Source organism: Polistes dominula, unplaced genomic scaffold (genome assembly GCF_049000335.1).
Source record: "Polistes dominula isolate Pdom_NZ unplaced genomic scaffold, Pdom_raw_medaka contig_25, whole genome shotgun sequence".
Classification (NCBI taxonomy): domain Eukaryota; kingdom Metazoa; phylum Arthropoda; class Insecta; order Hymenoptera; family Vespidae; genus Polistes; species Polistes dominula.
Window position 1 is genome coordinate 2,529,969 of NW_028301094.1, and position 26,436 is coordinate 2,556,404.

Below are 26,436 nucleotides of genomic sequence, written 5' to 3' on the forward strand. Positions count from 1 at the left end.
ATGAACGGTGGGCAAACACCACGTTGTTTACGCAGAGCAGATTCCGGTATGCCACATGACGAGTTAACACCACGTTCCGATTCTTCCAATTCTCCGCCATTGGATGCCGGTGGTACTGGTTCTGTAATAGGACACAGTAATACTAGCAGCAACAGCGAGACATCATCAAGCGGTGTGCACAGTAATGCAAGTAACGCAAGCAATGTCAGTCAAAGTAGTTCATCTCAACGACGAGCAACAAGCGTGGACGATTTAACTGGTGAAACGCGGGAAGAACCGCGAGAACAGTGGCGTAGCTGTTCGCTTCAACGTGGAACACAACCACCAACAGCAAATACAACTTTTTCACCACCCAACAGTCGGCCAGGCACCAGTCAGTCATTCTCCTCTCCGCAATATGCGAATCACATACCTCTGTTCAACAACACCGGCAATAACGAGCTCACAGGTGGCTGTCCAGCTGTCATCCTTGAGAATCCGAACGAAGCGACTGTCGTAATACGTCGTAAATTGTCAAGAACTAAATTAACTGAACCATTAAATCCAAACGAAGAACCATTTGGACGGTCTACCAATATGAGAATGACCTCATTTACGGAGAGTAATGATATTCGTATTCAAGCATCTTCAGCTACCTTACCCCATTACCCAACACAACCAATCGTTACTTATCCACATTGTTCCACCATGCCGTTACCACATGCATCACACAGTATGGCTGGCACGAACATGAGCGGTTCTACAGGGAGCTGTGGATCCGTGCCAAGACACACCTTTGTACCACCACAGGTTCACGCGACTGTACCAGCTCATACGACGTTACCGTCACATCACAACGGTGTAAGGCTGATACACGGTGGTCCTGGTAATCCTTTCGTTAAAAGGTTCCCACCTGTTCAACTACATACTCAGCCTTGGGCTTTGCCAGGTCACCATACCTTCCCGCAAGCACCACAAAACAACAACAAGTTGTCGGTAACAGCTCAGATCAGACAACAGAGCGATCGAGACTCGGCTAACTTTTCAATGGCTAGTAGCGGAGACTCGGATACATGTTTGCCACATTAAATGTGACAGATTCCTCAATCTGAAATATTATTTTCTAGAGGAACTGGTGGTGCAATTTCTCGTCGTGTTCTTACTGACACTGCGATGATCCTTGCATGGATCTAGATTTTAATATGATTCCCCAATAAAGGACTCGAATTTATGAAACGCTTTGCGTAGAACGCATTAGATATAAAAGCATCGATAGGACACTTCTTGTAGACCCAAGGTCGAAGAAGTAACGATGCGAGGAAAAATAAATGAATAGTCTTCACACATACTTTCGAGATGAATTGACTTTTCAGGATGACTTAAAACTATTCTGTGTTCGATCAACGTTCATCTAATCTCGTAAACGTATCTCTCTGCTAGCAGATTTTAATCGTCGTCATAGATAGAAAACGCTTGCGAGGATGGTCTTCGAAATTATTGTATTTTCAGACTCAATCTTTTGAATTCATAAATAATGCAGTCAACATATCATGTCAATCATTTGCCACTCGCATCATTTTTTCTGAAAAATTGTATATGAAAATTCTTTCCAGAATTTTTAACTTTCTTGGCGCGGTGGCTATCATGAAAATATTAACGATAATAATAATAATAATACTAATAATAATAATAATAATAATAATACTAATAATAATAATAATAATAATGATACTAATAATAATAATAGTAATAATAATAATAATATTTAAGGGAGGAAGTATAATGAATAAAATATAACGATTCTCTCGTTGACATATCCCGTATTTGTGATCACAATAAATGTAATAACTATTTAATGCAATTGCAATAAAAAAAAAAAAAAATAGATGAACGTTGATTTTTAAAAAAGGGGTTGTTGATTGATCATCGTAATAATAATTTTCAAATTTAGTCATCGTGAAAAGTTATTCCCATAATCTCGAGTTCCATTCGCTAAGATATATTTATAATTTATGATAAATCTTTTGCGTTTCAATGATAATGATAATTATTATCATTATTATTACGAAAAAGTGTTCGATGTATAAACAAAGGGGGGGGAGGGTTACGTGCCACGTGTTTAAATGTTGGAAAAAATTATTAGAGAAGGAAGAAAAGAAGATAACGTAAATGAAATGAAGCATAATTATATACAATGTGTTATGATAATGATGAGAAAACAAAAAAAGACACACTCACACACGCAAATTTCACACCACACAGACAAACGGAACGGACTGACAGACAGATATGTAGCAGAGATAAACAAACAGACACAAGAATTAAAGATTTAATCGTATCGCTTTAAAAAATAAGGTTCGTGCGCGTGTATAGAATGAATTAAGTATAGTTAATAATTATAAACAAAGAAAAAAAAGAAAAGAAAAGAAAAAAAATGGGAGCGAGATTTTTTTTTAAAATACGCTCATCAAGCTCGCGTCATCCGTGTTGTAAGCATATAAAATCTTTTGTATCGTTAATTAAACATTTATTATTATTATTATTATTATTATTATTATTATTATTTTTTACTGATAGTTATTAATAATTTTTGTAAATTTTGTTTAATATTATATTACTACTACGTGTATAATATTGTCATTCGGGGAGAAAGGGGGTTTGGTCATTTTTATTTTTCACTTGTTTTTCGGATCATCAAAAAATTTGATTCGAGAATGATCGAAAAGGAGACCGACAAAATGTCCAATTCCTTTTGTTATTTTCCTTTTTCCATTATTAATTAGTCTATTTGATATTATTTGTTTAAATTTAAATTATTATTATTATTATTATTATTATTATTATTATTATTATTATTATTGTGTTTTTCTCGAGCAATGCCGTGCGTTGTTGATCAGGAAAAAAAAATTAACAATGACTCCCCTTTCGTACGAACGAATCTTTTATTCCTATACGTATATACAATAAATAAATAAATAAATAAATAAATAAAACGCGACATAGATTAATTGTTAAGATAAAAATGCTTTTCTATGATTGAATCGCGTTTTAATGCTTTATATATATTGCGTATGTTTAAGAAATTAAGAATGGAACGATTTTAAATGGTTTTGTCGTTAAAAAGATGATAAAACAAAAAGAAAAGAAATAAACAAAGAGAGAGAGAGAGAAAGAAAAAAAAGCATACATCGTTGAATGCACCAACGTGATTTGTTTATTAATATTTCATTGTGGATTTAAACAAAAAATAATATCCTCAAAGTAATATGCACGTATGTAGGACGGTATTCGTAAAAAGAAAAAAAAACAACGTTTCTATAAAATGAGAATCACCGAAAAATAATTCCAGTGGGGTATAGGGAAAGGAAGGGGTAGGGGAAAGGGGAAATAATGGACATTAATTATAGTTATATAACTATGTAGAAAATAACGATCGTGTGTGTTGCGCATATTGCCGAGTCTTGCGTAACACGTTGTTAATTATTTTTAATAATATCAATTGTGTAATTAATAAGAGTAATTTATCTCGATTTTTGTATTTAATTGCGTTTGCGATTGATTTACTTTAAAAAGAAACAAAAAAAAAAAAGAAAAGAAAACAAAACAAAAGAGAAGGAAAAAAACAACAACAACAACAACAAATGAACAAAAGCAAACAAAACAAATTTCTCTAGCAACAAATTTTGACAGAAATAAAAATTGATTGATAAAAATAAACAAAAATAAATTTAAAAAAATAAAAAAATAAAATCAAGAAAAAAGGAGAAAGAATATAGAAAAGAAAATTTCTCAAAAGTGTATTATTACTCAATATCGGCGTATACGATTTGATTAATTAAATTGAAGATGGCTAATGTGGGGTGTTGAGGGGGTGGGGGTAGGGGTTAAGTGGTAAAAAAGGGAATGAACGATAACTGCCAATTATCGTAAGAATTACAAAAAATCTCCGTTCGTATTTACTTATTTTATCGACTGCCATGCTATTTCGTCCTTTTCACACATTAAAATTAAAAAAAGAGAAAAAAAAGGGAGCAGAAGGGATTGAGGAGGAGGAGGAGGAGGAAGAGGGGGAGGTGAAAAAAGATATTATCTAACGTATGTTAATTCCCCGATGGTAATCACACTTGCATTTAAGTCGTTAAACAAAACAAAAACAAAATGAGAACGAAAAAAAAAATGAAAAAGAAAGGAAACAGAAATAGAAAAAGAAAAGAACAAAAAAAAAGTATAAATAATAATAATAATAATAATAATAATAATAATAATAATAATAATGGAGTTAACCTAAACTCGCATTGAAAATTTATCGTTCGTTAAATTGCGTTCTTTCGCGACTATATATAATATCGCTTTTACGAACCACGCGATCGAAAATTATACTAATTGTGGAGAACTAGGTTATGTGTGCCAGAAAAATAAAATGGCCGAGTAACGTGAACAAAAAAACAAACAAAAAAAAAAGAAATATGAGAAAAGTTGACTTAAAAAAGCACACTTGGTATTTTGAAAAAAAAAAAAAAGAAAAAGAATCGAGAAAGAATAATAATAATTCATACTACTTGAAGTTGTCGTAATTTTTTACCGATCAAAAAGATTTCTCAATGGCGGTAAACAGGAAAGAAAAAAAGGATTTAGTATTTCGACGTGTAAAATGAACTCTACATTGTTTGACAGTAAAAACGTGTTTAATTTTTATAGACAAATATATATATATACATATAAATAAATATTAATATTTAATATAATAATATTTAATATATTAATATTTATTATATAAATATATATATCGTGTTTGATTGTTCTTGAAATATTAATGTATAATTAAACGCACGCTTTTACGTGCAATTATAAGTTGTTAATTAATATTATCATATTTTCATAAAGAAGAAATATAAAAAAACAAAAGATCACAGTTACTATCTTTGTCTTAAACCCGACAGTAAAATTAAACACGTTTGACAATGTTTACGATGAATTTCATTGAATACGTTAGAAAAAGAAAAAATATACAAATCGAAATATCCTACCATATGAACAATGGGGCAAGCATAAATTCGATCCTTTATGCCAGATGAAAAAAAAAAAAATGAAAAAAAAAGAAGAAACTATTTTTCCAGATCGATTAATTGAAATGAGATTTATTCACTTTTTCGATGAGAACGAAAGTATTTTTATGAAGCACATGCACCGAATATTTATAAATTGACTATAATGAAGACAGTAGTAACGAAGATACAACTTTAAACACGATGATTTAAAAAAAAAAAAAATTAAATTAAATAGATGAAATAAAAAAAAAATAATAATAACACAAAAAAGAAAACGTAGAGATTAAATACGAGAGCAGCTATTACACAAATAATAATAATAATAATAATAAATAATAATAAATAAATAATAATAATAATAATAATAAATCTGTGCAAATCTGTAAGAGAGTTAGTTTACGACGAGATTTAGGATACACTTCACTAAATAGTAAAAAAAAAAAAAAACATTTTCTTAAAATGGAAATAACATTTCTTAGGGTGGATGAAACAATGTTAAAGCTACTCAACGATGATTGATGAAAAAAAAAAAAAAAAAAACAGAACAAGAAAATAAATGACAAGAATTAATCTTTGATACGAGAAGGAAGGATGACTAAAAAGAAATAATCAGCAAAATGAGAAAACTGACGGCATAAAAAAAGAAAAAGGATTGCAGTAGCTTCTTTGATACAAAATTTTCTTCGTAGCTTAGTTAGCGTATTCTATGTTTGTAAAAAAAAAGAAAAAAAAATAAGAAAAGAAAACTGTAAAAGCGGATACTTTTTTAGACGACCAAAAAAATGAAGAAGAAAAAAAAATACAAATTCACAATCACTAATTGCGTCGAGTCAAACGCACACATTTTTTCTACGATTTCAATGAAGAAGACAAACAAACAAACAAACAAACAAACAAAACAAACAAAAAAGAATAAATAAGAGAAGAAAAAAAACGCCGCTTCGACATGTCGATTGTACATATCATCAATCTGCGCAAGGACCATGTATTTTTCACACTTTTCTCGGGAATCTTTGGCAATATTTCTAGAAGTATTGATCAGAAAAAAAAATGAAAAGAAATGAAAAAAAAAAAGGACATTTAATTCTAATGAACACTCTTTACTGACAAATCTTTCATCCTTAAATCGTCCTTTTTGAAAAAAAAACCCATGTCATTTTTTTAAATAGTAAAATGAACGAAATAGATAAATGAACATAATTATTCTTCTAGATTTTTCAAAAAGACCGACACATATGTAAATTTCATTCATATCTGGTATAGAAAAAAAAAAAAAAACAAAGAAAAAAACTAACACTTTAAACTAACAACAACAACAACAACATTTTTATCAACGAATTTCTCTGTGTAATAAGGACGAGCACTTATATAGTATATATATAAATGTGTATGTGTGTGTATACATATGTCTTTTCTCTGTGTGTACTCGTTGAAGGATTCTTTATCAAATTATGTTGAAATATTTCGTAAAAATTCAATTTAACAGAGAGATTTTTTGTTTAAAATACTCTCCAAAGAATCCCCTTTTCAACGAATGCAAATTATAATTAAAATTATAATAATAATAATGTGCTAACGTCCGTTTTTCTTTCAATGTTAGAAAAAAAAAAAAAGAAAAAAAAAACAAGAGATAGGAATTTTTGTAAATGCAAAAGAAAACTTTTACTCTTCCCTTGTGTGTTGCGAATCGCGTCGCTGCTAAAATTTCATGAATTTCAATCTTAATTATCTTCATTTTTTTTTTTTTTTATATATATTCACAATTATATTCTAAAAAGTTTACCAAAAAAAAAAAAAAAAACAAAATGATTTCAAATAAAAATAGTAAGAGAATAAAATCATCTATCTTTTGATAAACGCAACTTTTTTGAGCGTTTAAAACAAAAGAAAAAGAAACAAAGAAAAAAGAAAATATAAAAATTGCAGCGACGTGAAATCATCAAATTCTAATCTTCTAAATCCAACAAAAAGATAGAGAAAGAAAGAAAGAAAGAAAGAATGAAAGAAAGATAAAGAGAGAAAATGTGCTAATGGTAGGCACGACTCTCGTAGAATTATTTTTTTACCACGTTTAGCGTGTCGTCAGTGTCAACGATCATAAAAATTTGTCCTCGTCTCCTTTCTTAGATATCCGACTAGAGAAAACTTAGATTACAACGGTAGAGACACACACATTGTCCACAAAAAAAAGGATGGCTCCGAACTCCATATTATCAAATCCAATATATATATATATACACAACATATGTATATATATCATATGATCTTCCGAAACAACTTCTTCAAAATAACGAAAAGAAAAAGAAAGACAAAAACCCAATAAGTAAAAAGAAAACGACAGAAAAAGAGGGTGCTTCATGGGCATACGATCCAAAAAGAAAAAAGAAAAAAACGTGTTACAAAAGTTCGTTCGTAAAAGAAAAAAAAACAAACAAACAAAAATGAAGTCCGTTTCTAATCGGCCAAGTTCTCTAATCACATAATAATAGATCTTACACTTTAATAAAGTATAATTAACGTCGAGAAAAAGGACCGTTCTGGGCCCTCCGAGTATCGCGTTTTTTAAAAGCGAAGGTATAACCGCGAAAGAGTGCTGTTTAATAAAAAAAAAAAAGACAAGAAAAATATACATATATACATACATACATACAAAACATACATACATACATAAATACATCCATAGGTCGTTCGCGAGCAACCCATTTCAAATACTGTAAATAGTTAATGATTGAATCGAATGGATGTAGAGAGAAAGAGAGAGAGAAAGAGAGAAATTTAAAGAAAGAGAGAGAAAGAAAGTGAGAAAGAGAGAGAGAGAGAGATAGAGAGAAAGAGATAGAGAAAGAAAATGTGTACGAATAATTGTATAAAGACTGATTAGACTAGCTTTGGTATTTATTCAAATTTACAATTAACACTATCCGCTTTGCGCGCTCAGAATACTCTAGGAGCACACGATGCCAAAGGTATTCCATTCTACGAATTTCTTTAAAATATATCCTTCGTTTTGCTAAGAACAGCATCGTTGTCCATTGTACGAAAAATCGATTGATTAATCGATCATCTTCATATCACCTTGTTCTTCTTGATATTCTTAACACATTACTTCCCAATTTATTATTTCTAAAACTTCTTCTAGTACTGGGACAAATTAACAAATAAATAATTATATTTGAAATGCTTTTTAGCTTCAGAAATTCTTTGTCATATACAAGTGTTTGAGTGTCAAATTTAATAAAACGTACAAATATGTGCAACATGGGATTTTCGTGAAGTTCAATGAAACACAAATATGTGCAGCACATGGGACGTAATGTGTTAACTTGGAAAATAAAAACATAAATCATGAAAATGTGACAAGAGAGATTCTAATTTACGAATATCAAAAATAATAAATAATAGCACGCTTGATTATACGTTAAGTAATTTGTCGAAATGTTTGGGCCTATATACAAAATATATATATATTATATATGTATGTATATTTTTTATACAATATTTTTCAGTTGCATCGTTAAAATCACGCTATCTAACCCTCTTTCGACTGATAAATAATTACTACAATTATTATTATTATTATTATTATTTTTCTTTGTTCTTTATTTTATTATTTCTTCTTCTTATTATTATTATTATCGTTAGATTTGCATTGCAACGTCTCTAAAGAATCGAATGAAATTCAATGAAATGAGAACGAAGGCTGATGCAACAAAGCAATTCGATGATATACGATGATTAAAAAAAAAAAAAAAAAACAAATACGTTTTTTAAGGTAATTCTTAATTAATTCGCTTAGTTAAGAATTTTCCTTCGTGATTTAAACGCTGAAATCGTTGATAAGATCTTTAACACCACGTGCTCCGATCATTCCAATCGTACTAAGGACGACAATGAGTAATGATGTATAAGAATTGTTGTGTGAAGGTGAGAGATAGTGAACGAGAACATGTGAGAGAAAGAAAGAAAGAAAGAAAGAGAGAGAGAGAGAGAGAGAAAGAGAGAATGAGAATGAGAATGAGAGAGTGAGAGGAACGACAAGTGAAAAGCGGAGGAAATAATAACGAAGAAACGAGATAAAGCGCAGTTATAATAAACGGCGACATTATTATTGTCACAATGTATGAATATTATTCAAGTGCATCGTATAAACCATTAAACTAAATGTAAACTTTGTATATTCATTTACAAAGAGAATAAAGATAAATTATTCGACGGATCGCCGAAGATCTCATTTGAGTTTTAGTTTAAACATCTTTACAATTGTATTCACGAAGAAAAAATCGTTTTTTTCTTTTCATCATTTTAACGACGATTCACTCCACCCCTACTTCTCTTCTTCTCTATTGATAATTGCAATTATCGTTCAATGATCTTGATTGCACGTATCATCACAAAAATGTCAATCTCGTTGAACGAAACCATTTCACGTTTCTTATATGATAGATTAAATAAAGTGTCATATGTTTTTTATTTTTCTTTCAAAGATTTTCCATCAACGTACGAGCCCTTTTAAGTTCTGAAATAATAATTCTTTATTAATGTCAAGTAATATATTGGGTTGTTCGGAAAATAATTTTGTTTTTTTTTCTGATACAATAAAGTTGCATTAGTTGATGCAAACTGGCAAATAACAACACGTGAGATCGATAAGACTTTAAATTTATCAAATTCAACTTTTTATGTCCACTTGAAAGGCCTAGATTTAACTTCGATACAAAAATTGTCTTCATTTTCACAAAAGAAAAATGAAATTACTTTTTAAACAAACTCAATATATTATTATACGTTGATTAAAATAATTTAATAATTGTAATATAATTGATAAATAAGATTGTGTTATGAAAATTTTACCCGTAAGTAAAACCTGTACGTCATCCTTGGAAATATTAATCGTAGATTCTTCTTCATTTCCTTCTAATTTCTTAACTTTCAAGCTGACTGTTGAAAATGGCGAAGAACTGTCGCAGGATACAACTTTGATCGATGATAAACGGCTCACTGTATAAATATATATATATATATATTTAAGTTTATTCAATTTTTATTCTTTATTAATATATTATATAATAAATTATGTTGTATTTATTATTTGTATAAATTTTATTCATTATTTTTTTGTCTTTTGTTTCTTATCGAGTAATAAATATTAAATGGTACTAATATTAGAAGTAATAGTACTACTATATAATACTATACTAAAATTATAATTATATATAGTATATAATTATTTATAATACTGTAATAGTAATATATAGTAATATATATTATACTATATATTACTATATATTACTATTATAATATTACTATATTATACTATTTATAATAATACAGTATAATATATATTTATATTTTATATTTATATATAATATAATATATAATTATTATTATATATAGTATAATACATACTATATATAATTATATACTACATATTATTATAGTATACTATTATACAGTAGCACTATTACTAATAATATACTAATTATTATACTATAATTACATATAATAATAGTATACTATAATTATATATATAATAATAAATACTATAATTACTAGATACTAGATTTCGTATCACGTTTAATTTATTATTAAAAAATAAAAATAAATGAGAATACAAAATGTAACCTCTCAAAGATTGAGACGAAAGAGTAGCTGTAAGTTGTGAACAAGAATCTGTGTGAATTCTTGCAACAGCCGTACTGTGTTCCCTTGGAAGACCCAATTGTTGCAATTCGCTACTCAAATCAGCTGCAGATACACCATAACGTGCTGATGATGTGAAGATCAATTCCAAAGCTGCTATCATAGCTTTTGCATCGCTCATATCTTCGCAGAAAAAGCACTTTGTTTGGTTTTTCTCTCTGTAATGATCATCTCACTTCTTTTTTTTTTTTTATTCCAACGTTTAACAATTTGCTTATATTTTGTATTTTGTTTACTTGATAGTAAATATGGTATTGTTTTTTTTTTTTTTAAATAATGATTAATATCTGTTATTATTAAAAATCAAAGCTTAAACTTACCGAGCTTTGCATCCTGTGTGATTTTTTTATTTCTCTTCCTACAAATTAATGAAAATAAAATAAATAAGTATACATATATATTTAATGTAATTATCTTATTAAAATATGTGATTTTAAATATGTGGAATTGTAATGAGTTATTTGTAAAAATGTTTCAACAATTTCTAATAATAATTTAATAAATAATTCATAAACAATGCATATAAGAATAAAAGTAAATGATTATGTAAAACAAACAATAATTTCTGATAAATCATCGGTGATTAAAGTGAAATTATGAAATAGAAAAAATATGGTATTATATGGGTTATAAAATAGCAAAACAAAATAACAATAACAAACACAATGAAAATTTATTCACACCATCAAATAAAAAAATGACATAAATTAGAAAAAGATAATGATAATAATCCAACAACAAAAAAACACAGTTGTATTTTTTATCTGCTACAAATAAAATTTACAAATTAATATTAAAACATTGAACAAGATATCAAAAAATAAGGGTGACAATATTTAACGATGATTGTTTCAACGAACCATCTTTTTTTTCCACCCCTAATTTCAACGAAATACATTGATACGTAAAAATACAAAAATAAAATCATTATAAATAAATATTATATTATTTTACACATACACTGTTACAATTACACACCATATTGCATGGAATTATGTTTCGTTGCTTTATTTTTTTTTTCTATTATTTTTCTCGAATTTTTTTTCATTAACAATTATTTGTAATATTGGAAAATAACGAAAATATAAATTTTCAGCATAGAATGAAAAAAAATAGAGAATGTGACATCTTTTAAATATATTAAATCTTTATATAACAGCGTGTAAAATTTCAGATAAACATGGCATGTAAATGACATTTAATCAAATGCAGTATGGCGAAAGTGAAAATATTCAATAAAAAGTTTAAAATAATGTTTATACTGTATTTTACTTACATCCAATTCTCCTTCCGTCAATGACTTCATAACAATTTGTCCTAAGGTTTTCATTTTAATTGATGTCTGTATAAAACAAAATTCAATATTATGTTATTAAATATATATATAACGTAATATATATAAATGAAAAGTTAATGAATTTTTCGTTTAAAATAATTCAATACGAACCATTCGTGAGAGTGTATTAATTTCTGCTAAAAGCCAATCGGGACAATCACCGTCTCCCAAAAATCGAAATTTCTGCAAAATTCATAATTATTATTAACAATTAAATTAACAATTTTATAAAATAATATTTAAAAGATCTTTTTTCTCCTTTCTTACCATTTTGATTTAATTTTGTTCAAACAATCTCTCGTAGGTTTTTATTGATAACTGAAACAAATTACAGAAATTAAATCCTAACAATATAATTATTTATTTGTTTGTTAACAATAAATTTACTTAATAACAAATTTACTAATTTATTACTAATATTTTTAATTCATTAATTAATACATGATATTATAATATTATAATTTTATATAATAATATTATTATTATATAATATTTATTGTAAATTAATTTTAATTTATTTTATTTTATTTTTTTTTCTATTTAATTTAATTTAATTTATTTATTTTTATATTTTAATTTAAATTTTATTTTTAAATTTAATTTTATAATAATAAATATTATTATATATTATTATATTATTATTATTATTATTATTATTATTATTATTATTATTATTATTATTATTATCATAATTATTTTTAAAATTTGTGTAGGTTATTCTAGTTACATTTTATATTATTCCTAAATATGTGCACGAATATGTTGATGTGTGATCAACTTTATTTAGAATTACATGGGGAAAATAATTCAGGTTTAGTCGTTGCTGTCAAACGTCTCGTACAAAAAGGTAAAATCCCATTTTAATAATCGTAAAACAAATGAATCAAGGGGATACATATATCAGACGTATTTGAACATTCGAATTAAACGAACCAAGTTCGTCATATTTAGAATTATACCTAAACGTTCGGTGCTCTACGAGGTATATTTTTTATTTATGTTAATACGAATGAATGATCTTTGAACTTTTCTCAAACGTATATTTTTCTTTTTTTTTTTTTTTCGTTGTTCTTTTTTATCACACGTTATGGAAGAAGGTTATATAAAATAAAAATAAAAATGAAAAATAAAAAACTTATAAAGAAAAAAGATCCTGTCGTGAAATATCAAAAACATGGCGTTTAAAACGTCGGGAAAAATAATCGACGATATTTCAGGGAAAGGGTAATGAGCTTTAGCGCACTAGCACTTTGTTTTGAACTTATCTTGTCAATCGTATTACTTGCAAAAAAAAAAAAAGGAAAAAAAAAAGATAAAAAAAATAAGAAGACAAAAAAAGAAGAAAATGTGAAAGAAGGAGAAAGGAAGTTAAAATAAAATAAAATATAAACAAAATAAAAAAAAAAGGAAATAGACAACCAAAAAGCTTAAGTACAAATAACGAAATAATAAAAGATCTATTTACAATTTTTTTTTATATTAAAAATACTTTCTTATTTTTATTTTAGAATTTTATATATTTATTTATATGTATATTTATTGTATATATTTTGTTTATATTAAAAATATTTTCTTACCTTTATTCTAGAACTATATATACTATTATTTTATATATTTAACATATTTATTTATATATTATTATTTTATATATTTTATACATTTAATTACATATTTATTTTATATATTATCTTAATATATATAAATTACGTGTCACGTTGTTTGTCCGCAATGGACTCTTAAACTACTGAACCGATTTTAATAAAATTTTACACACTGTGCGCAGTTTCATCCAACTTGAAAGATAGGATAGTTTATATCTCAATTTATAATCGCAATATTATTTTATTGCGAATTATTTGTTTATTAACAAAGAGTCATGATTATCCCTGTTAGTTCGATAAAATTCTAACAGATGGCGGTATAAGGTAATTTCGTTAACTAACAACAGTCGATACACACTAAGACGTGTGTATCAGACTGATTGTGAGCCACAGCAACACGTGGCAGGGCACCCTTAGTAATTTGATATATTTTATACATTTGATTACATATTTATTTTATATATATTTGTTTTCCTTATTCTTCTAGTTTTATTTTTGTTTGTTCTTTTAAATGATTAAAATGTTATTTTAAATCCGTCCGTTTTATAATTACAATACACATCAGGCCCTTATTACTATAATTTTACGATGTTCGAATCCATAACTGCAGATACACGCGTATAAAAGAAATATTCTATTCTACTACTATTTCAATAATCAAAATTTTCTTAGCTCTCACATCAGACGTGAAGTCCACCGATGATATCCCATGAGTAAAGAAAAATGGCAAACGGTTTATACGTAATACAGATATATATACAGGGTGTCTCTCGGTAAAGCTTTAGAAATTATTTTTCTTCTCGTTTTTAATCATTAAGTCGACGTACAATTTATTTTTATAAACAAACAAAATATTCACTTGAAATATACGACGATCTAAATGATGTATTAACCAAATCCCTCGCATATATATATATATATATAAAATAATAAATATAATTATAATATATAATAATAAATATAATAACAATATTACTTATCTTATTGAAAAACAAAAAAATAAGAAAGAAAGAACAATGAAAGAATAATAATTCTATAAATATTATAAAATAAGAAAATATTTTGTTAAACAGTAGAATTCTTCTCGATCTAATTAATTTCTTAAATTTAAATTTAAAAAAAAAATATATATATATATATATATATATATATATATACCCCTAATTTAAATTAAATTTAATTCATGCAACGAACATGGTTTCTTTTTTTTTACGATAATTGCATTGTAATGAATTATTCTATTTACATTCAAATAATTATTTTCTTTTTCAAAAATGAAAAAATCATACATAATGGAGACAGAAAAAAAAAAGTAATCAACGATCACCCTGTATAGAAACGCATATTTCCCTTAAAACAAACCTAAATATACAAGATTCGATTGTCGAGCGTGTGTGTGTGTGTGTATATAACGCAAGAAGAAACATTGTGTTTGTGTTTGTACTTGCTGACCAGAGAAGATTGACGTGGGCTTCGCGTTATAGTAGAAAGAAAGGCCAGAATATTCCCAATGCAATTCACCAAATCTTCGAACCGCAACGTAAATTATTTCACAATGGAATGGTAAAAAGAAGAGAAATGGAAGTAGCATAAATACACTTGAAATAATGTCGCTCGTGGCATTCTCTTCGAGGATTCCAACGTGTTCTAATCGTTGTTGTTTCGCGTTAAAAAGTTAAAAGTTCAAAGTAGAAGAGAAAAAAATAGAAAGAAGAAGAAGAAGAAGAAGAAGAAGAAGACGCTGAGAAAACAAAGAAGAAACAAAAAAGCAAATAAAAAGATAGGAAGAAATTGAGAAGAAAACAAAACTTGAAGGAGCAACAGGTACGAAGAAGCAGACAAAAAAAAAAGATCAGAAAAGAAGAACAAAAAGAGATAAAGAGAGAGAGAGAGAGAGAGAGAAGAAGGGGATGGGTTAGTTTGGTCTGACTGAAACCTGACTCGTTTCACTTAAGCGGCTGATCGAGCGTAGCGAAGTCATTCCACTTAAAACACGTCCGACTTATCGCCAATGTGTATTACTTATCTTGCACGATATTCTTTACTTTATCGACAAGAGAACATACGTCGTAGTAGTGTTACCGAGAAACGCCCCAATGACGTTGTTTATCGGACTACTTATTATGTTAGAAGTTTATTTAGAGAGTACTGAACGAATGAAAAAAACAAGTACTATATTATTACATATATACATATGTATATATATATATATATATACAGTGTGTAACGATTCGAGTCTCACTTTTATATGAATACCTTATTTTATCATACCTTTCCAATATTATTAAATACCATAAATTTTACCACCTTTTGGGAGTCAACATACAGGGTTTTTTATTTTATTTTTTTTAAATGTATCATTCCATCCTCCCATTTTACCAATTTTGCTTTATTTTTGGTAATCTGACGTGAATTAATAATCCAACTTTATGTTATACAGTGATTGATATTACGTTTCAGGATTACTGTATAGTAAGGGTTAACCCTTCCAGTGCTGAATACTTTTACTTAAAATGTTTTATAGAAACGGAATAATTTATTATTAACCAAATTCTAATAATAAATTATATTTAATAATTAAAGTTTTTCTTTATGTGTGAATATATAATTTAATTTAATTAATATAAACGTTATATTATATTTTACATTATTATATATACAATAATACTATATATTTATATAGTAATAATATTACTATATACAATTTGTTAATATACAATATTAACAAATACATATATACGTCGAAGAACCACGCTAGTAATTTTTACCAAACGCATATACGCGTCCATAGCACTCAAAGGGTTAACTAAAATCATCATTATTAAAAACGCAATTGTTAATTAAGTCACGTGCATGATTAAGTATGGATCGGAAAAATTTCAATACTTTCTTGTTTTTGTTTTTGTTTTTTTAAATCGAACACAAATTCACGTAACGAAGAATCATTTTAACTAACAGATTGTTGTTTATTTTTTCTATTTCTTACAATCATTTCGTCATTTAATTAAATATTTTATTATTTTAACCTTAAATCAAGTTCTTAAACCAAGTAACTGAATTTATTCGAAACTCGTCCCACATTTTCGTAGATTTTAATTTTCAACGTGAAAACAAACCAACGTTTCTTCAAAGATTTATTTTAATCGTGGCTTTAGACTTAAAAAAAAAAAAAAAAAAAGAAAAGGATTATCTTTTAAACAATATTGTTCATTCCATTATCACGTGAAAATCATAGAAAAACACTTATGGCCATCTAACTTGTTTACGCATTGCCTTTTTCTCAACCACGCATGCACTGTGCAATTCTTACTACTACTATCAAAGAACAATGTTTACATATCTAATATTAGAATGATAGGAGGAAGAATAAGAGTGGGATTGTAAGAAAGGTCGGGGTTAAATTTTTCATCATATAATTTGACAAAGTCGTCGTCGTCGTCGTCGTCGTAGTCGTCACTCGCGTATAATCAATTTAAAGAAATTGAAATCATGATTCGTTTTTAGATATGAGAAAAGCTATGGTCACTGTGATAATATTATTACTAGTTATGGTGACAACCAAAGGACTGGAGGTTAGTAAAATAAAAATAAAAACGAAAATTGTATATAATATTATCTAGCTAAGGAAAAAATAAAAATAAAATAACAAGTCCTTTGTAATGTTTCTTTTTTTTTTCTTTTCTACAGATAAAATATCTTCGTAGAATACCTTTCAACGATGTAGAAAAACAATCCTGGGTTAACGAGAAAACTGGTCAAGCCCTTTGGGAGGATATTCATCCTAACTTAATAGAACGTAGTTCATCCCGTGAGGATGAGAACAGACAAGATCGTAAAAGCTTCGATTTGGAAAAACTTTCGGATGTTGGGACTAGGTAAAGTCAAAGTGATTTGAAATTAGTGTCCAGTAGTAACATACGCACCCGCGTGAATAGAAAAATAATAATAATAATAATCTATTAATAGAATCAAATGTTTTTCGTTGATTTCAGTCAAAACGATTTAACGAAGACAAATTCAAATAAAATTAAATCAATTTTAAAAAAATCCAAATGTTCACCAAGTTTAAAAATATTGTTCGATCTTTCGTCAATGAACGATTGTAATAAATCAATGAGAAAATGTAATTCTAGAAAGTATCGTAGACAAATCGAGAAATGGTCAATACCTAAACCGTTTTACGTCGATGAACCAAAATGGATTGAAATGGAATTAGACTATGAAGAAAATATACCATATGATATACGTAACGAAAAGGATACCTTTTTGTGACGCGTGGGAAAAGACCGTTTATACCAAAGAACAAAGGACAATCTTCGGTATTATTAGAAAATCTGTATTACTACAAAGAAAAGGAAAATAATGATGATAAGTTTCTTGGAAAAACGAATGAATTCGTTGAAGGTAAAAACAATAGGATGAAAAAAAATGATTTCAAAAGAAAGGGAAGATGACAGAAGGAAAACTTTGAAACTTGACACACGTCAATTGAAAGATTTGGTACGTAATTTTGAAAAAACTGAAGAACCATTTGTATTAACTCGTGGAAAAAAATTATACGAATTGTCGTTGAATACAAATTTCAAAAAAGAAACTATGGAAAATATGAAAAAACGTACGATAATTGACGTACCAACATACAGTACGACGATTAATACAAATGTAAGTACTTTGTTAAAAAATAAAACGAATGATAACGTGACATTATCGAATAAACGAACGAAAAGAAATTCTTGCGATGATATCGATTGTTCTTCTATCGATCATTCTCAAAAGAATATTCGTTTGATGGAAAATGATGAAAGGGAAATACTTGATTCTAATTATGTCAAACGAAGGGACAAACATTCGGACATTTACGACATACTCGAAGAACCATTCTTCATTTCCAGAGGTAAAAAAACATTGAAGTATAATGATCAACAGGAATTAATAGATAATAACGAATCATTGGATTCTATCGAGACTGCTAAACAAATTTATCAACGATTGTTCAATTCTGGTGTATGCAATATCGAACTATGCAAAGATTTAATCAAATTTATCATGGAAAACGATAGAAACATGTTTCAAAGAAATCATAGGAGTAGCCTTGAAGAATTATTAAAAAAAAATGATTTGTTTTACATAGTTAGAGGTAAAAAAATGTATTTGAGTAATCTTTTAAAAGACAATTAATTTAAATCTGAATGGGCAATGAATTTTGAACGAAAGATTACTCGTCTTATTAAAAATCTTAATAAACGATAATATACTCGCTAATAATATTCTATTTTGAATAACAACAAAATGTTTTACCTTGCTTTTATTTTTTTTTTGTTTGAAATATAATTTATTAATATAAATTATTAATAATATTATTATAAATAATAAAATATTATAATATATTAATATAAAGAGAACAAAGACATGTTGTGGTTGCAATCATTTTTTGGTTACAATTCAAACTAATCTGAATTACGTAGTAATAAAAATTATACAAAGTTGTATTACAAAAAGATTGTAAAAATAAACAACTGAGAATAAATAAGTAACGTTAAGAAATAATAATATATGTGTGTAACATATGTGTGCGATTCAATTGATGATGATGCGATAGAAAAATAATTATTTCTTTCTTTCTAATACCCCGACACATACAAATATATACACACACATGCTCGTACTTTCTCTCTTTCATTCTTTTTTCTTTTTTGTTGTATACTTTACTTTTTGCAAGCACATTTACATTTATGAGCATATACTTCCCTTCCATTAATACGAGTAGCATTGAATTTTAACATCTGAAGAATGTCAATCCTAAAGAGAAGCATTCGCATGTACAAAACCAATTGAACGGAATTAATCTCGTGTACTATGTGTCATTCTTGTTCAGTGCACCATGATATTATTAATTTCTCTTCTAACATATACGTTTAAATTCAATAACTCAAAATAATCTTGTCGTTTCTTTCCTTTTTATGTATTTTTTTTTTTTTTTTTTTTTAATTTTTATTATCATTACTTCACTACATGTATGAATATAACACGTGATGAGTTATACAAGCATTACTTTCCTTTAAAAAAAAATTCTAGGCAAACTATTTAATTATTATATATTTGTTAATTATATATTTATATTAGAAATATGTTCATTAAATTAAAATGAAATAATTATAATGCAATAAATTCAATTAAATGATATATTAAAATATCAATTAACCCATTGAGTGCTGAATACTTTTAACTAAAATATTTTGTAGAAACGCAATTGTTTATTATTAACTAGATTCTAATAATAAATTATATTTAATAATTAAAGTTTTTATATATTGATTAAATATAATTTATAAATAATTTTTATTTTTATTATATTTCTTTTTTAATATATTTAATATTATTTAAATTAAATTTAATATAATTTAATTAATTATTATAAACATTACATTATTTTACATTAATATAAACAAACATATATGCATCGATAGACCACTCTGATAATTTTCACCAAACGTATATATGCGTCCATAGCACTCAAAGGGTTAATTATACAACTTTAATCGTGTGTCATTGTACGAAAAAAATTTATTATTATTATATATTTTATAATCACATTTTGTTTTTTTTTTTAATGTACTCATAAATTAGTTCAAGACTTGTATTAACTTATTAAAAATATTAGACGAAGTTATAACAGATTTTGTCATCAGGAGGCCATGACATTGACTATATTTTCTAAAGAAATTTAACTCGTGGACTTAACTCGACTTAAATTTACGACCGACACGAACGCGGTGATCTTTCAATGAGAAAGAAATAATATTTCTAAGTATCGTATCACCACATGCTACACCCCCTACCCTCTTCTCTTTCTCCTTGTAATTTTTTTTTTATAATTAATTTGCAACTTTTTTTTAGAAATATTATGAATGAAAATTGCAAAAAGTGATCTCGTTTATTATTATTAAAAAAAAAAAAAACAGCTTCAAAAATAATATTAATAATTAGATAATTTAAATATTTTAAGTTTTTTTTATTTTTTAACTGTAATTTAATATTCATCTATTTTTATACAAATATTTCGATTGTTATTTAAATACACGTATATTAGAAAAAATGTTTTCACAATGAAACGAAATCGATGAATATTATTGCCGAATGTTTTCTCCTACGAGTAGAAAAAAATAAAAAAAAATAAAAAGGTTCAAAAAAATAAAAAAAAAAAATAAAAGTAAAATTGTAACTTTTATAAATATTTCATGCACCAGTTACGCGAGAACATTCAAACGCGTCTTTGAATTTTGAAGTAAAATCGTAAAATCCTACCTAACCGTATAAATTTTGCAACAAATTCGATCCCGTTAGTCGAATCCTGAAAATTGATGAACAGTCGATTCAAATAGTCGATTCGATATCGTAGGTACATGAACCTTGATATATAGAAATAATTCAACATATAAAAAAGCAAAATTTTATATGAAAAAAAAAAATATATATATATATATAGGAGCTTCTATGATAGACATTTGTAAAACGTGTAACACGTGTTTTATACAAAAATTCACATTATTATCGTATTATAGAAAAATATTATTAGCATAACCCGTTTTTTGTTTTTCTTTTTATCATATCCTTAAGATAATTCCTCTTAATAACGTAATGGTAGTAATATAAACAATTATGAGAAATGAAAAATTAATAACGACAAAGATAATTTAATACTCACTTAAAAACTAATTTCATTTACAAACGTAGATAAAATACTTGCATTTGATATTTTTGATGCATTTAAAAAAAAAAAAAATTGATTTCCATTTATTCCCATCCCCCAACAACCTTTTGTTCTTTCTTCTTAGTTAAAGTGTTTCATGACGTTTATTCGAAAAATATAAAAATAAAGAAAAGAAAACAAAAAACAAGTATTAAGAGACAAAAGAAGAAAGTAAGAGAGAGAGAGAGAGAGAGTAAGAAAAATGTAAAAACAATTCACAGATACGAATGGGTTAATAAATCCAGTAATAGAAATCACACACAAAACAACAACAACAACAACAACAAAAAATCGTAAAAGCGAGAACGATAAAATCTAATGAATGGATAGGAATGTATGAAGTTAGAATGAAAAAGGGGTATAAGTAAGGTGGGAGGTTAAATGCGTGATGAAGCTTGCGAAACTAAAAAAAAAGGGGGCGATTTTGCGCAATCGAGTTTCCGGTAGCATATAAGAAGAACGACGCGCATCACCAGTTGCCATTAGACACCTTATACCACACCGGGTCCTATTGCTTTTACTAATAAAACTATTTGAAAAAAAAAAAAAATAAAAAGATAAAATAAAAGTAAAAGTTCGTTTTTTCTTTTTTACATTACGCATCTCTCTGATCTTAATATCACGTTATTAATTCGCCGAAGTTTTATCGTTAGAAATAAAAATAAATATACAAATATATAAATTATCTGTATCTGTATCTGTATCTGTATCTGTATCTGTATCTCTATATATGTATATTAATATCAGTGCACAAAGTGAAATTAAAACAAAATCAAAGTGTATCTACTACGTGAAAAATATTCGTAACAAATCTAACGGAATTAAATTAGGTAAGTGATCACATTTTTTTTATTAATTATTATTATTATTTATTATTTTGTTTTTATTTTTTCTTGTAATTTATTACAAGACACGTGTGATCAATCTTTTTATAAATAAAATTACTCGATATTTGGTAACGTTACGAAAATATTGAACTTTAGGTTTGATTTTAATTGTCTTTTTATCCATGTGAAGATATTTTTATTTAAATAAAATAAATAAATTGATAAATAAAAATAAAGTTAATTATAAGAATGTTCTAAAAATACCGTCACATTGTTTAACTTTAAAAAAAAAAAGAAAAACAACCATAAATGATTTATAAAAACTAACGTGAAGATTTTATTACGGCTTTTGAAAGCATGTGTTGACAAAATTTTAACAGCAATCTCTTCTTCTCAAAGCATAAAATGAACAACTAGGTTGTTATCCTTCTGTTTTTTCTCTCTCATATTTCTCGATATCGATCGATTAATGCACATCATAAAAATGTTCTCTAACGCGACAACAAAATAAGAAGAAAAATAAAATATGAAAAAAAAAAAATAAAAAAGAAAATATACATATATATATGGAAAATAAAGAAAAATAAAATTATGCGAATAACTATTAACAATCGATAATATTGTTTCACCGAAATATTTTTTGTATTTTAAAATTATTGAAAAAAAAAAAAAAAACTTTAATATCGATTTATAAAATTTATATCAAAATTAAGTTTTTTTTTTTTTTCATAAAGAAATTATTTATTAAATACTAAAACACTCTAGAGAGATATATTTATATATTTTTTATTCACGTAAAAAATCTTTATCTAGAAATGAATCAAATCGTGTGATTAAATATTCACAAGTAGTAACCAGGAATGCGTTTTCGTTGTAAATAAAAGTTTGCATTTGTGAATAGGTTTTTATTTGAATTTGGTCAATGAAAAATTCAAAATCGGTCAAAACGTTATATACTACGTGGTTATCATGAAAATATTCAAAAATAATTACAAATTAGAATAAATAAACTAAACTATTACGTTTATTCGTTAAATAAAAGTAGAAGAAGGGATGAAAGAAAAAAAAAGAAAAAACAAAAAATATATTTCCATTTAAAAAAAAGTAAACAGTGTAAATAATAAAATGAATTATTCACGAAATGATGATGAACAAATTAAAAATGAGAACGATATAAAATAATAATAATAATAATAATAATAATAATAATAATAATAATAATAATAATAATAATAATAATAATAAAAGGGCATTAAAGTTGGATAGACAAAAAAATTACACAAGAAATATTAAACATATTATATGAACATAACAACCTGTATTATATGAACTCAAATCTTGTACAAAACCCCTTTTTTTATTACTTTTTCCTTTGTAGTTTTTTTTTTGTTTTCTTCTCAATTTAGCTTAAAGAAACAATCTGCTAATTGTGTACAAGAAACAATCGTATTTATGAGCAAAGCCGCTTAAGAAAAAAAAAACAGTTCAAGAAGTCGGCTATTATTATTTGAAGTTTTTATTTTACTCAATGACCAAGTTGGAATTAAGAATTAAAAAGAAATAGCTCTCTTCGTTCTCGATTAAACGTAAGATTGATAACAAAATTTTGGCTACGGAAAATCACTTCAGCCCTTTCATCGAAGTCTCCAACGATACGCGTCTGCGCACCTTTAATACGTTCCCTACGAAACGTTCATTTTGTTTTAATATTTATTTTAATTATCATTTTAAAACGTTAAACGTATGAAATAAAAAAAAAAAAAAAAAAAAAAATAAGAAAACCACAATTATTTTATTTATTCGAATCAAGGAAATTATCAATTAGAAAATTTCGTATTATTTATTTGAATAAGTACACGTGTGTTCAACTAAACAAATATATGATGCATTTAAAATCTAATTTCAATTGAAATATTTTAACTAAATTGATTCAAATATAATGCAATAATTGTATTTGTTTTTTTTTTTTTTTTTTTTTTATTATAGAAATGTGGCTACTACTTTTAATTATTACGGCTGACGCGATTATTGGAACACCGAATGTCGAAAACACGGATTCGATTCAACAAACATTCGAAGATATTAACAAGGATATTAATTCGGCAGGATTATTACATATGAGTCTTAATAATGAAAAAGGTAATTGAAATGTGTAATGTAACGTGTCCCAAATAATTAATAAGAAATTAATTGTTAAATAAAGATATTGCAATTTTTTTAGACAATGATTTTCAAAAGAGTATAAATAAACGATTTGTGGAAGGATCGAAGAGTAATTTTTGGTATGTTTTGAAAAATAGCGAAATTCTACCCACCATCTCGTTACTTTACTTACCAACAAATAAACGAGTAAGATTTAATATATTTTTTATATGATATTATAAAAAACAAAAACAATAAATTGTCATCGTTATTAACATATTTATAATTTCAAACAGAACTATAAATCAAATGAATTGGAAGATATAAAAAATCCATTCTTCAGTCGGTGTGATGGCAAACGAGTTGGTCATTTCAGATCATCGAAGATTGAAAGACCCATTCGTATGCCATTTAACAGCTGGGGTGGCAAAAGAGGACATTTGGATGATCCAGCTAGTTTTTTAATGACGAAAGGCAGCAAATCAGTTTCTGATAAGGATGCTCAACAAAGCTTTTATGAATACGTCAAAAGATTACCCAACTTTGGTAGAAGAACACCATTCTATAGTTGGGGAGGAAAACGAAGTATAAATTCAGAATCTGATTTAAACAAAAACGTGGATAATACTCCTGAAGAAAAAAGTGAATTTTATTTACCTAATGGTATACATACCTTCTATTATATAAATTCACTTAAAAAATTGTATTTTCAATTTTAAATATATCATCTAATAATTTTCTAATGTTACAGAAGATACAACGGAAGATACAATCTTGGATGAAATAGAAGATGAAAAACGTGCTGCTCTGATAAAAACTAGTAGATCACGAATTGGTTTTAATAGCTGGGGAGGAAAAAGAAACAACGATAAGGAGTTTCATTTACCTGTAACTAACGAATCGATAAATTTCGAAGATGTAATTGATAGAAACAATAATCCAACCGATCAACTACAAATTCTAGAAAAGAAAGCTATTAATGAATACTCCAGAAGATTTCACTTTCAACCTTGGGGTGGTAAAAGAAGCACAAATGCAGAAGTTGTAATCATTCCTAATAATTATGATCTTTATGATAATGATCCAACAAAAGAAAGAAAAGTCTTTTTTCCATGGGGTGGATAAACTGATGTAGAATATATATACATCATTGAAATCAATTATTAACTTCTACAAAGACATTGAAACAATCTTTAAACTAATTCCTAGCAAAAATAAAAAGAACTATCTTCTCAGTTTCATAAAAAGTATTTATTTTAGATTACGGTTTACTACATACGTATTTTTAAGTGATCAATTAAGTAATTAACCTTTTTAATGTTTTTTCTAATATCTGATATTCATAAACCTAATCTATAACTTTCTCTAAATTATAATGTTATTCATTCACACAATTATATTAAATAAATAAAGAATATATGCACCTTCTTTATGTGGCCTATATATAAATGTTATAATGATTGAACGTGTGTTTCTATCCAAATTACAAATAGATATCATCAATACATCCTTTATATAAATAAATATAAATTAAAATAAATTAAACAATCACTTTGTATCTTTTAATTATGCATTATCTCTATTTCTTGAGCAGTCTTACAATGACATTTATACAATGTACATAACCTATAATTATAGATTGTCATATCAATTAACCTTAAATAAGAAGCTTAAAATCTTAAATGCATTATTAACGTTACAAACAAATTAATGATGATATTTTTATACATCATTGATAAAAGATAAAAATAAGTGCTAACATAATAACAGATAAATCAAATGTTTTATTAAAAAAAGAATAAAAGAAGTCTCTAACCAAATAAATTGTTCCTTTTCTTTATAACTAGACATATGTATAATAGTATAATTATTATATTTATAAATATTTATTATATTAATTAGTAAATGTTGAAAATAAATAAAAAGTTAACACTTACTAATGTTTTAAGGTTAGTCAAAAACAGGTGGAAAATACACTGCACTGTCACAAACTCTTATTTTGTTTCTCTGAGGTTTACGACACTGTTCTATACTCCTCTGTGAACAGTCGCAT

At 26.5% G+C, this 26,436-nt stretch overlaps 3 protein-coding genes and 1 pseudogene across 10 annotated transcripts in view; 3 read left to right on the top strand and 1 right to left on the bottom strand.

Moving 5' to 3' along the window:
* Positions 1 to 9,243, top strand: part of tinc (transmembrane protein tincar) — a 193,659-nt gene extending 184,416 nt beyond the window's left edge. For all 7 annotated transcript variants that reach the window (XM_089176408.1, XM_089176413.1, XM_089176412.1 and 4 more), the window contains one exon: positions 1 to 9,243. In XM_089176408.1, the coding sequence (XP_089032534.1) occupies positions 1 to 1,068 (1,068 nt within the window). In that variant the 3' untranslated portion in view covers positions 1,069 to 9,243.
* On the bottom strand, positions 5,737 to 26,434 carry LOC107063781 (COMM domain-containing protein 4). The gene is made up of 8 exons (XM_089176417.1): positions 26,321 to 26,434; positions 12,331 to 12,381; positions 12,175 to 12,246; positions 11,990 to 12,069; positions 11,048 to 11,079; positions 10,650 to 10,850; positions 9,879 to 10,025; positions 5,737 to 9,543 (listed from the first exon to the last, which is right to left on the bottom strand). Exons 2-8 carry the CDS (start codon positions 12,331 to 12,333, stop codon positions 9,506 to 9,508), a joined length of 573 nt encoding a protein of 190 aa, XP_089032543.1. The 5' UTR covers positions 12,334 to 12,381; positions 26,321 to 26,434; the 3' UTR covers positions 5,737 to 9,505.
* LOC149031202 (uncharacterized) lies at positions 14,846 to 18,914 on the top strand (annotated as a pseudogene). The gene is made up of 3 exons (XR_016177919.1): positions 14,846 to 17,236; positions 17,352 to 17,539; positions 17,657 to 18,914. The product of XR_016177919.1 is annotated as an uncharacterized LOC149031202 (transcript).
* On the top strand, positions 21,866 to 26,308 carry LOC107063780 (uncharacterized). Its single transcript, XM_015315870.2, has 5 exons — positions 21,866 to 22,244; positions 24,228 to 24,380; positions 24,463 to 24,590; positions 24,680 to 25,046; positions 25,135 to 26,308. The coding sequence occupies exons 1-5, from the start codon at positions 22,145 to 22,147 to the stop codon at positions 25,506 to 25,508; spliced, it is 1,122 nt and encodes a 373-aa protein (XP_015171356.2). The 5' UTR covers positions 21,866 to 22,144; the 3' UTR covers positions 25,509 to 26,308.
* Positions 26,435 to 26,436: the final 2 nt, after the last annotated feature.